The sequence below is a fragment of the Oncorhynchus clarkii genome, chromosome 24, assembly GCF_045791955.1.
Source record: "Oncorhynchus clarkii lewisi isolate Uvic-CL-2024 chromosome 24, UVic_Ocla_1.0, whole genome shotgun sequence".
NCBI classification, from domain to species: Eukaryota; Metazoa; Chordata; class Actinopteri; order Salmoniformes; family Salmonidae; genus Oncorhynchus; species Oncorhynchus clarkii.
In genome coordinates this window covers 10758077-10771267 of record NC_092170.1, presented here as the reverse complement: position 1 = coordinate 10771267, position 13191 = coordinate 10758077, and the positions used below count along the sequence as shown (strand labels likewise).

At 42.8% G+C, this 13191-nt stretch overlaps 1 protein-coding gene across 4 annotated transcripts in view; it reads left to right on the top strand.

The window, feature by feature from the left end:
• The window catches only part of LOC139382315 (serine/threonine-protein kinase SIK3 homolog), a 43519-nt gene continuing 30328 nt past the window's right edge, over positions 1 to 13191 (top strand). For 3 of the 4 annotated variants that reach the window (XM_071126227.1, XM_071126226.1, XM_071126225.1), the window contains exon 1: positions 17 to 339. In XM_071126227.1, the coding sequence (XP_070982328.1) occupies positions 49 to 339 (291 nt within the window). In that variant the 5' untranslated portion in view covers positions 17 to 48. Of the gene's footprint in view, positions 340 to 13191 lie in introns of all 4 variants that reach the window. The other variant, XM_071126224.1, reaches the window with a different exon arrangement.

The following is a 13191-nucleotide window of genomic DNA, read 5'->3' as shown; positions in this document are numbered from 1 at the left end:
ATGCGCGCTGCGCAAGGCTGGTTGTTGTTCCCGCAGAGAGGCGAGAAGATGGCGGCCGTGTCAAGCGGAGGTGCAGCTGGGTCCGCTGCGGCCGGGATTACGCACTCTACCCGACCGGCCCACGCAGGCATGGGCGCCCAGAACCGAGCACAGCCATCCTCTGGGATCAGCCACTCCAATCGACCTACCCCGGCTGCGGGGTGCATCACCAACCCCGGCCACCCCTCGGCCAGCAGGCCCCCCCCAGCCCGAGTGGGCTACTACGAAATCGAGCGGACCATCGGGAAGGGGAATTTCGCCGTTGTTAAATTGGCAACACACATCATCACCAAAGCAAAGGTACGATGATTAATAAAGGGTTTTTGAACGGGATCAATTATAGGTTGTCAACGATTTGTACTCATTTGACTGTGTAATCGCTGTCACTCTCATCTAGGCTGAAGATTGGGCCTTCGGGCTCGGGAGCGAGTAACGTTACAACGTCTTGTCCGCTTTTGGTCGCAGTGCTCAGTGCGGGGGTGTAAACATGGGGCATCATAAGCAACCATTCGGATTGTAGTTTTTCCGATGAGTTTTTACCATGATAAAATCAGTTCTAATGTAACAAGGACAGCGGGGGTCACTTGTCGACGGAGAGAAGGGTACCGCTGGGATGAAAGAGGAGAGGGGGACTTCGAGGGTAACGTTTGCTATTTGGCTGCGGTAGTTAACTAACGTTACATTTGTTCTATTTGTGGTTTGCGATCAGCTAGCTAGCTGACCAGCTATTTTGGGCATTATGTATTAGCTAGGTAGGATCACAAGAATCGTGTAATCTATGTCATCAGTAGTTTATACGTATCATTAGCAAGCATATATATATATATATATATATATATATATATATATATATTTGTTAGATTTTGAAGTGAATGTTCCTTTGGCAATCGTTGACAAAGTAACTAACTGAAAAAACAAGCTGGTTTGACAGGCTGTTAACGTATTGCTGTCTGGCCAGATCTCATCCCTAAAAATGTGTTGACTTAACAATGTATTTTCTCACTGAAAAAGTTTGAATGTTTAACATTTTCTCATGGTGTATTTATTTACAATAAGGGGGGTGTTTTCAAGAACTGGTATTTTAGTTTGTGCCAGGTTATGTGGCATTTTCATTTGGGTATAGGCAGGGGCTATTGGCTGCCTCAGATATGTCATAGCTTATTGATATCCCTTTGAGTGTGCGTATGCTGTTGCATAGTGTGGGCGTCTGTAGGCAGATGCATTGCTGGCAGATAGGCACTGGAGACTACAGATCTTTTTTTTCAACATTGAAACAAAAAAACAATCATAGTAGTCCCAATTTTTACCTACATCTCATTCATCCTTATTGTTGAGAGACCTTAGCATGAACAGTAGGCTACTTTTTTTTAATCCACGTTTTGCCTTTACACAAATTACCATTCAGTTTTATTTTCCCAGGTGTCTTATTGTGAAGCGGTTTTATTTTTTCTCTCTCAATAACGACCTAGGTGACCAAGGAGTAGAGCAGGGCAAACGATAGCCTACCCACTCTGGCCATGCTTTTAAACCTGTGCTAGTGCCACTAAACCTGTGACAACTCCTACTAATAAGACTGTGGATCTGCAACACGCTCATGGGATCGAACTGAGGCCAAAGTCATTAGAGAGGGATAAACAGAAGGCTACCTGTAAGGGAATCATGATTGTAAAGTGTGTATAAGACAGAAAACTTCACTACGTCTATGTGTGTTGTGTGATGGAGACTGACTGTTCTGATAGATTAACTCACATGGTGACCTGGAACATGTTCCAAAACATATTAGGCTATAGCCTAAGCAGCTTAAACTAATCTACAAAACTTGTGAAAAAATGTATTTGTAGGGAACCACATATTAGTGCCTCAAAGTTACATAACGATTCATTGATAAAACACTGACCACTAAAAACTACAATCTCTCGATTGTTAGGGCAAGTTTTTTTGTTGAGTAATACTTTTGCGCAGGGGGACTCCACACAGGCCATTATATTTTGCATTCTGCTGGATTGGTAGAATGGATTGCATTAGTGCAATTTGAAAATGACCCTTTCTAGGCAAAGGTCATTGTAATTGCGAGATTGACATTTTAATTCTTTCATTTAGTAAATGTGTAATTAAATATGCCACACTGAATCACAGGGGGCAGGTCAAAACACACATTAAATATTCATGGAGATTTAGCTAGCTAGCTAGTTTTTCCTGGGTGATGAACATTGGGTTGTTATTTTCCCTGACATGCATGTGGTTCTTTGTAGAATTTTGACCCGGAGTCATATAAAATCTGGTGTTTTTCTACTACAACGGTTAAGCCACAGATTTAAAGGGAAACCTTGTTATCTTTAATTCATCTCTCCTTGTTTGTCTTTCAAGCATCCACGTGGGTTTGTATTTTCCTCATATCCGATAAGGAGGGGACTTGCAGCTTTGTGGAGTGTCTAAAAAAATAACCAAGTTCTATTTTAACACTTGGCAACGCAGATGCGCAAGAATGGTGTGGGTGAAATGATTGAGTAACGTGTATGTGTACATTTATTTTGCGACGCTCGCGCATGCAACATCGCCGGTGTGGTTTGCATGTAATGTTTAGAGGAAGTAGCTCGTCCAAATATTATTGTTTTGGGTTTGTCATTGAATGTACCACCCACCCAAAGCATGTTTTGTCCCCTGTTTTTTACCACTCCCATTGCATCTTATGAAGCAGGATATATTTCTTGACATTTGACAGTCAACATGCTTCAGGTTCACCTTGTTTCTTTGTACAATTTAAATGGGACTAGATAATGTTTTTGAAAATAGATGCCCAAGCACATGAAACCAGTGCATTGGTGCTGCCTTCTCACCAACTCAAGGTTACAAATGCTGATATTTCTGGTCATGTTTATGAAATTCAAAGTCCAAACAAGAGCATGTTATGCAACCGAAGAGCTGCTGACATCCTGATTCAAGAGCAATTGCATGATAATGGAATTATAAACAAAAAAAAGGAGCCTCTTCTAGCTACATCAACTAATTTCTACTGAATTCAAACAATTCAACATGTATGTTGCTCACAAACATTGACATGACACCCTCCCTAGCAGTCAGTTAGCCTACATAGAAGTGAGCCTTTTCAGCGTATTTGGACTAGTCTTCTAACTGCACACCTTCTCCGCCAGTATTAGTCATGCCTAATCAGTGGTGTGAAAGACCGGAGCTCTAGCTCAGTGCTTCGGTCTACAACATCAGCCAGGGAGAAGGGGATTGTTGAGCCGGGGTGTTAGACTAAGCAAGGCATCACAGCTCTGGAAGAGGGACACTCCAAGAGCCGCTAGGCCAGACCTGACACGCTCGGGACGAGGTCAACAACAAAACACACACACCCCTGAATAAAAAAAAAAAAAGTGTTTATAAACCTAAATATGTCTGCCAACTGCCTAGCTCCCTCCCTCCCTACCCCTCCTTATCAAAAGACTTGGCACCTCCTCTTGGCTCCACTACAGTCAGACAGGTATGGTTAAAGATGACAGCCGGCGTGCTCTGGCTTGTCTGCGGTGCATCGCACCGTCTCCTCACGTTACACTGTGTCTATCCAGACTTCCTCCCCTACTGCCTCCTCCTCAGTTTAGATTTGCATTGAGGAGGAGGAGGAGCAGTAGCCACGATGTCCAGGCAACGTTAGATAACAGGCCTAACGCACGTGTCACGCTGTGATTTAATTTGTATGAATAAAGGTGGTGTTGCTGCTTTACCTACCTTCATGTCCCATAGTTCTTGTTGTTGTGCGTTCAGTACTAGCTCTAGTGGAATCTGGCCTAGGTCTAACTTGTCATTTTTTTAAAATCCAAAAACCAGTCGTTTTTGACAGGCAATTTCATACTACTTATTTATTGTGTGTAGCTATATGACTTCATATCTGACTAGGCTCTTTGGTAGTAGACTAGCTAGATTATAGTGAAAAAACATTCTCACACATATACAGTAGACCGGCCATACTCAACTGGCGACCCGAACCCAGAACAGGGTCAAAGTAAATAGAAATACGTCGGCCTTCGACCCCTGGTAATCATATAAACACACATAAGACATGGGAAAATGTGTAGAATTGCAGGAAATTAGCTTAAATCAGCAAAAATCCCTGACCCATGCAAAATGTGTAGAAATTAGTGGGAAATTAGCTTTAAAACTGCACAATTTTCTTTCCTCTATCAAATGCGCGATGAACCGTTTGGGGTTGCAAGGTGTGGGTTTGTTATTACGCCGATAATTGACAATAATCATCCCGATCTTTGCCACCTAGGACATTTGTATGACCGGACGTTCTCAAATAGTCCTTGAGTACCCCTGCAGTAGACTATTCCTTCAGCTATTTAATTAAACATTAGGTTTTTCTTTTTTGATAGTCACTGAGTCCATACCATTGTCCAAACTTACCCCCTTTTACCAAAGAAAGATTCCTAGTAGGAGTCCCCTTAATGGTGACTTTCACCTACATTCAGGTCTTACTGACTGTATGGTCTGGGTCCATGCGGTATAACACTGTCTCATCAGCTATATTTAGCCTCTTGACTAATAGCCCCACGGCATTGCCTGTCCGCATGTGCCAGTCCGGCACCCCCTCGAGTCAGTTGGCAACGTTGACGTACACATTAGAGTCACTTAACGTTAGTGTGCTATCAACGTCACGCTCCCCGGGAAAGGTAATTCCATTGGAATCTTGTTGGTATCCATAGAGATGGAGGACAACAGAGACTTGATGCTCGTCATGACCCCTCTCCATGTATGGAGCTCAGCTGCCACCAGGGTACCACACTCATTGGTTGATCTCAAGATCCAATGCAAACTGTCTATAGAAAAACTCTTCTCATTTTTAAATGGAGGTGCCCCATATTTTCTGATGGAGGTTTAAGTGGGTGGTGTAATCAGATGGAGGTTTTGGCCTATGTGACCGTGGCCATTGAAGATATAAGGAACTAGAGACTGTGGTATATCGTGAATAGGCTATCATGATTATACCCACAACTGGGACGCGGACTCAGCCAATCAGCATCCAGAACTGGAACTACCCATTTTTTGATCCAGATTATCCTCTGGGTTGTGTCTGTTAGTGTTTTACGCCTCTTTACTTATCTGCTCGCTTGCTTTGATTTTTTAGAAAGACTGAGTTTGTCCATTTAGGGTATTGGCTGCCTCATTGATGAATGAGACCTATTCACAGTTAAAATAGCACCTGCACTCCTGATGCGCATGTATATGAGTAGGCTGTTACTTTGGAGCACACACACACACGCTCTACAGTTCAGACGCATGCAGGAATATCTGAACTTGGACCTTATGAGCTGAGTCACCCACATGCGTGGCACACACGCACACACAGAACAGTCTTTCTCTCCCTGGAGTTGTGCGTAAAGCCTGTGGCTCCGCTGTGCGGTTGAAGGGCAGGGTGACCGCTTGTTGGTAGCTAGCACGTGTCGATACAACGAGGCCACAGCCGCCGCCACACTGATCCCCCCCCCAGGTTAAAGTCTGAGACTCTCGTTACTGGTAACCTTGCACCGAGTCTGCAGAGCAATTGAACTTTCACCCTGTGTGGTGACCCAGTCTTCATGATGGTGACAGAACGTTGAGCAGCGGGGGTGAGGACCTCCTGCGTGCAGCGCTGCGTCGTGTTGCCGCTGAAAGGATCAAGCAGAGGCAACGAACAACATGGGTTGAATAAATGATGCAGGCTTATTTGTGTGATCATGTGATGCTTATGGCACACCTGAATAGAAGGGAAACCCTCTACAACAGGGAACCCAGCGGGAAAAGCTGATCGAAATAATAAAGTTATTATAACCGGTTTATAGCTTAACCAGTTCTTGTTAAGTGGTTGTGATAACGCCATTTCAACTGACCTTTAGCCGGAAATGTGAATGTTTTTGATGTCAGTATTGGCAAAGATGATCATTTCCCCCCCCATACTAGAACAATGTCAAACTGATCATCTCTTGCTCTCACACAGCAGAATACAAGTACGCGCATGCAACACGGTCACTCGCATGCAACACGGCCACTCGCATGCAACACGGTCACTCGCATGCAACATGGTCACTCGCATGCAACACGGCCACTCGCATGCAACACGGTCACTCGCATGCAACATGGTCACTCGCATGCAACACGGTCACTCGCATACATACGCTTGGTAGCACTCTGTGTACCCAAACCAAACCTGTCCTCAATCCCACTCATCCTGACTGTCATATGTTAAGATGCACAGTGTGTGTGTGTGTAGGCTATGTTTGTATGAATGTGTGTTTTGAGTGTCTCTGTGTGTGTCTGTGTATACAGTGGGGCATTTTTCCCCCCTCATTTTGTCTGTCATAGTTGAAGTGTACCTTTGATGAAAATTATAGGCCTCTCTCATATTTTTAAGTGGGAGAACTTGCACAATTGGTTACTGACTAAATACGTTTTTGCCCCACTGAATATCCAGGCTGTATCACAACCAGCCGTGATTGTGACTCCCATAGGCCGGCGCACAATTGGCCCAGCGTAGTCCGGGTTTGGCCGGTGCAGGCCGTCATTGTAAATAAGAATTTGTTCTTAACTGACTTGCCTAGTTAAATAAAGGTTGAAAAAATAAATATATGTTTATGTGTGTAGGGGGAGGGGGAGTCTTGGTCTCCTCTCAGATGAGGACACAGTGCTGGTCTCTGTCGGTTAGCATTGCTCCTGAGCCCATGCGGCTTTGGGCCTCACTGACTGACTGCAGTAAAGATTAAATAACTTAGACTATTCTAATTGCAGACAGCTGAGATGGAATGTTCACGGCTGTCTTTTAAAACGCTCTCGCCTGTTAGCCAATGTTCCTTCAAATGTCTTTCAGCACTGAGCAAATTTCTAGTCTACCGAGCGCAAACTTGAACATTGAAAATTCTGTGCAACTTCCAGCGTGCATTTTCTGTGAACACTGAGGCTCTACTTGCTTGAAGTTAGTTTTAACAGTGACTGTGGCTATTTGATCATAACGTAGGCCTACCATCAAAAACAATGGAGAAAATTCATCCCATAACATTTTAACACGGAAATAGAACAGCTATCATTCAGCCTACAGTTGCAGCCAATGTGTGATGTTCAATGTAGGCCTACATTCCATGGGACTTTTGTAAAAAAAACAAAACAACAACAACAACAAAAACATGCAGGGCTTGACATTAACCTGTTTATCTGCTTGTCCTTCAGACAAGGAGGTGTTTGATGCAAGAATCCACTTTACAAAATAAAAGGCATTATTATTCCCATTCCATTATTAAAGAGAAACTAGCAAAGGGTATGAACAAAATGTGCACACGTGGCTACATGCAGCTCTCACTTTCATCTCAAAACAAGCGCATCTACTCATGACCGCTCATGCTGTAAGCACAGTCCAGTTCAAAGTAAGTGGCACAGATCCATATATGGCAATGGTCTATTTGCATATAGGCCTACTGCAGCTCTGATTGTTTATGCCGCACAGTTCTGTGTAGAGTACGGGCTGAGTAGTCCGTGTCAATGCAATAAAATTGTATTTATTCAGACCCTTTGACCTTTTCCACATTTTGTTTGCGTTACAGCCTTAACCTAAAATGTATTAAAACACAAAATAACAATAACAAGGCTATATACAGGGGGTACCGAGTCGATGTGCAAGGGGACAGGTTAGTCGAGGTAATTTGTACACGTAGGTAGGGGTGAAGTGACTATGCATAGATAAAAAACAGCGGGCGTGGGGGTCAGTCAATGTAAATAGTCCGGTGGCCACTTGATTAATTGTTCAGCAGTCTTATGGGCTTGGTGGTAGAAGCTGTTAAGGAGCCTTTTGGACCTAGACTTAGCTCTCCGGCACCACTTGCCGTGCGGTAGCAGAGAGAACAGTCTATGACTTGGGTGATTGGCGTCTTTGACATTTTTTTGGCTTTCCTCTGACACTGCCCCTTATATAGGTCATTGATGGCAGGAAGCTTGGCCCCAGTGATGTACTGGGCTGTACGCACTGCCCTCTGTAGCGCCTTACGGTCATATGCCGAGCAGTTGCCATACCAGGCGGTGATGCAACCGGTCAGGATGCTCTCTTGTGCAGCTGTAAAACATTTTGAGGATCTGGGGACCAATGCCAAATCTTTTCAGTCTTCTGAGGTGTTAAAGGTGTTGTCGTGCCCTCTTCACAACTGTCTTGGTGTGTTTGGACCATGATAGTTTGTTGGTGATGTGGACACCAAGGAACTTAACTCTCTACCCGCTCCACTACAGCCACTTCGATGTTAAAATATAAGTTATATAAAAACCTAACAAAATAACAGTTGGTTAGGAGCACGTAAAACGTCAGCCATCCCCTCTCTCTGGCGCCATTCTACCCACTGTAGCAATGAGGTTTGTGCAGTAAGCTATAGGCCCAATACATTATCACCTCATATTGGCTTTGCTTGAATTGCCCTGCCAATGCATTGTTGTTCTGGACATTTTTTTTTACAATTCTATTTAAAAATTTGAGGTAGGTTATATGATCACACCGGTTATAGCTCCGTTGTTGTATTACTTGTGAAGCACAGCTGAGTGAGCGTACAGTTAAATAATTTGCTTTTTATTTTATTGGGCTGATGGTGCCTGCATCTGATGGTCAGTCTTAGCTGATGGGGAGAGCAGCAGACTGAGGGTCCGCCTCAACATCCCTCCGCTCTCCCTGTCCTCCACTGACACTGACCAAAAAGGGACACCGTCTTCCATATGATGGCGAAACTCGGGTTGCACTGCATTATTTCTGCCTCATGTATAAGTTCGTTGTTACTCCTATGAACAGAGAAAGTGAAATATTCCTTGATATTAAAAAAGGCCCAAGATAATAATAACATCAACACAAGCCTATAGATACACTACTTATTCATTACTGCTGCAGGTCTTGTTGTAGTGCAGAGTGTGTGCTGAATTTGCATGTGCAAGCCAAGCACCACCACCTACGAGGTCGACCGATTATTCGGACTGGCAGATTTAATTAGGGACGATTTCAAGTTTTCATAACAATCGGTAATCTGCATTTTTGGACACCGATTGTGGCTGTTTTTATTTTTTTATTTTTTAACCTTTATTTAACTAAGCAAGTCAGTTAAGAACACATTCTTATTTTCAATGACGGCCTAGGTGGGGAGGTTAACTGCCTTGTTCAGGGGCAGAAAGACAGATTTTTACCTTGTCAGCTCGGGGATTCGATCCTGCAACCTTCCGTTTACTAGTCCAACGCTCTAACCACCTGCCCTCCACGAGGAGCCTGCGTGGCAGGCTGACTACCTGTTACGCGAGTGCAACAAGAAGCCAAGGTAAGTTGCTAGCTAGCATTAAACTTATCTTATAAAAAACAATCAACCTTAACATAATAACTAGTTAACTACACATGGTTGATTATATTAGTAGTTTATCTAGCATGTCCTGCGTTGCTTATAATCGATGCGGTGCCTGTTAATTTCTCATCGAATCACAGCCTACTTCACCAAACGGGTGATGATTTAACAAGCACATTCGTGAAAAAAGCACTCGTTGCACCAATATGTACCTAACCATAAACATCAATGCCTTTCTTTAAAATCAATACACAAGCATATATTTTTTAACCTGCATATTTAGTTAATATTGCCTGCTAACACGACTTTCTTTTAACTATGGAAATTGTGTCACTTCTCTTGCGTTCCGTGCAAGCAGTCAGGGTATATGCAGCAGTTTGGGCCGCCTTGGCGAACTGTGTGAAGACCATTTATTCCTAACAAAGATTAATTTGCCAGAATTGTACATAATTATGCCAACATTGAAGGTTGTACAATGTAACAGCAATATTTAGACTTAGGGATGCCATCCGTTAGATAAAATACGTAACGGTTCCACATTCCACTGAAAGAATAAATGTTTTGTTTTCGAAATGATAGTTTCCGGATTTGACCATATTAATGACCTAAGGCTCATATTTCTGTGTGTCATTATGTTATAATTAAGTCTATGATTTGATAGAGCAGTCTGACTGAGCGGTGGTAGGCAGCAGCAGGCTCGTAAGCATTCATTCAAACAGCACTTTTGTGTGCTTCAAGCATTGACCTGTTTATGACTTCAAGCCTATCAACTCCCGAGATTAGGCTGGTGTAACCGATGTGAAATGGCTAGCTAGTTAGCGGGGTGCGCGCTAATAGTGTTTCAATCGGGGACGGCACTCGCTCTGAGACCTTGAAGTAGTTGTTCCCCTTGCTCTGCAAGGGCCGTGGAATTTGTGGAGCAATGGATAACGATGCTTCGAGGGTGGCTGTTTTCGATGTGTTCCTAGTTCGAGCCCAGGTAGGGGCGAGGAGGGGGACGGAAGCTATACTGTTACACTGGCAATACTAAAGTGTCTATAAGAACATCCAATAGTCAAAGGTATATGAAAAACAAATGGTATAGAGAGAAATAGTCCTATAATAACTACAACCTAAAACTTCTTACCTGGGGATATTGAAGACTCATGTTAAAAGGAACCACCAGCTTTCATATGTTCTCATGTTCTGAGCAAGGAACTTAAACGTTAGCTTTTTTACATGGCACATATTGCCCTTTGCTTTCTTCTCCAACACTTTGTTTTTGCATTATTTAAACCAAATTGAACTTGTTTCATTATTTATTTGATGCTAAATTGATTTTATTTATGTATTATATTAAGTTAAAATAGAAGTGTTCATTCAGTATTGTTGTCATTATTACAAATAAATAAAAATAATTGGCCGATTTATAATCGGTATCGGCTTTTTTTGGTCCTCCAATAATCGGTATCGACGTTGAAAAATCATAATCGGTCGACCTCTACCACCTACTATCAGTAGCACTGTCAAAGCTGTACAATACAGTAGCCAAACAAGTACACACAAGGCCACGTATGTGTTTACAATACCGCGTTGGTGAAAATAGACCAAATGATTAGGGTGAGGCACATGGGCTACTAACGGCTTACTACACAACATACACTTAATATTACTTTCTTAGCTACAGTAACATATCTCCCTGTCATATTACATCATTTATGCAGCAGCATACAATACATTTTTGGACTCACCTTGTGAAGGTGGCACAGCAGTCCTTTGTGGGCAAATTTTGTCATCAAACTTCAAAGTCTGGCTTTCTCTGAATTTATGGTGGGAACTCTTGGAAAAGAAAATCACAGCCATTCCATTGAATAGCAGGCGAATGTTAGTGGTTTCTTTGCAACACTTGCAGATTCCTTCCATACGACTCATTGTTGAATTTGCGATTTCCAACTTGTTGGGTAATCTTCATGGCCAATGAGCACCGATATGTTTTATCTATAATTTATCCTCGTTATTTCTCTTAATTTGACAAGGATTTAAAAGGATTTGCCAGTAGATTGTCGACTTGATGACAACTGATGAGGACTGCTAGCTAAGACTTTGAAAGGTAGATGTTGACATGATCAGTCCAATCAAAGCTACTGTAGATAAATGTGATTTGATGTAATTTTATCTGTGGCCAATGACCTTGAGCCTTCTTGGATGGGCACTAATAATCTAAGTCTATAGCAGAACCCAAAGGGCTCAAATTCTTGATGTCTACCCTTAAAGGCGGGTGACGTAGTATCCCTGAGCCAATCACGGTGCAATGCTCCTATTTTCAGCTAGCCTGCCCCACAACCACAGAAAGCACTGAGCTAGGCTGAAACGCCTGCATTTTGGAGCTGCCTGTTTGCATGCGGCTTTATTAACTTAATTATATATATATACACAACCGTTCAAAAGTTTGGGCTCACTTAGAAATTTCCTTGTTTTTGTCCATTAAAATAATACCGAATTGATCAGAAATACAGTGTAGACATTGTTAATGTTGTAAATTACAATTGTAGCTGGAAACGGCAGATTTTTAATGGAATATCTACGTAGGCGTACAGAGGCCCATTATCAGCAACCATCTCTCCTGTGTTCCAATGGCACGTTGTGTTAGCTAATCCAAGTGTCATTTTAAAAGGCTAATTGATCATTAGATAACCCTGAAAACTGTTGTGCTAATTAAAGAAGCAATTAAACCGGCCTTCTTTAGACTAGTTGAGTATCTGGTGCATCAGCACTTGTGGATTCGAATGCAGGCTCAAAATGGCCAGAAACAAAGACTTTTCTTCTGAAACTCGTCAGTCTATTCTTGTTCAGAGAAATTAAGGCTATTCCATGCGAGAAATTGCCAAGAAACGGAAGATCTCATACAATGCTGTGTACTACTCCCTTCACAGAACAGCGCAAACTGGCCCTAACCAGAATAGAATGAGGAGTTGGAGGCCCCGGTGCACAACTGAGCAAGAGGACAAGTACATTAGTTTGTCTAGTTTGAGAAACAGACGCTTCACAAGTCCTCAACTGGCAGCTTCATTAAATAGTACCCGAAAAACAGCAGTCTCAACGTCAACAGAGAAGAGGCGACTCTGGGATGCTGGCCTCAGAGCTGCAAAGAAAAAGCCGTATCCCAGACTGGCCAATAAAAATAAAAGATTAAGATGGACAAAAGAACACAAACACTGGACAGAGGAAGATTGGAAAAAACTGTTATGGACAGACAAATCTCTAAATTTGAGGTGTTCGGATTACAAAGAAGAACATTCATGAGACGCCTGACGCCATTTGTGAAGCATGGTGGAGGCAATGTGATGGTCTGGGAGTGTTTTGGTGGTGGTAAAGTGGGAGATGTGTACAGGGTAAAAGGGATCTTGAAGGAAAGCCATCACTCCATTTTGCAGCGCCATGCCATACCCTGTGAACGGCACTTAATTGGAGCCAATTTCCTCCTACAACAAGACAATAACCCAAAGCACAGCTCCAAACTATGCAATAACTATTTAGGGAAGAAGCAGTCAGCTGGTATGTCTATAATGGAGTGGCCAGCACAGCCACCGGATCTCAACCCTATTGAGCTGTTGTGGGAGCAGCTTGACCGTATGGTACGTAAGTGCCCATCAAGCCAATCCAACTTGTAGAAGGTGCTTCAGGAAGCATGGGGTGACATCTCTTCAGATTACCTCAACAAATTGACAACTAGAATGCCAAAGGTCTGCAAGGCTGTAATTGTTGCAAATGGAGGATTCTTTGACGAGAGCAAAGTTTGAAGGACACAATTATTATTTCAATTAAAAATCATTATTTATAACCT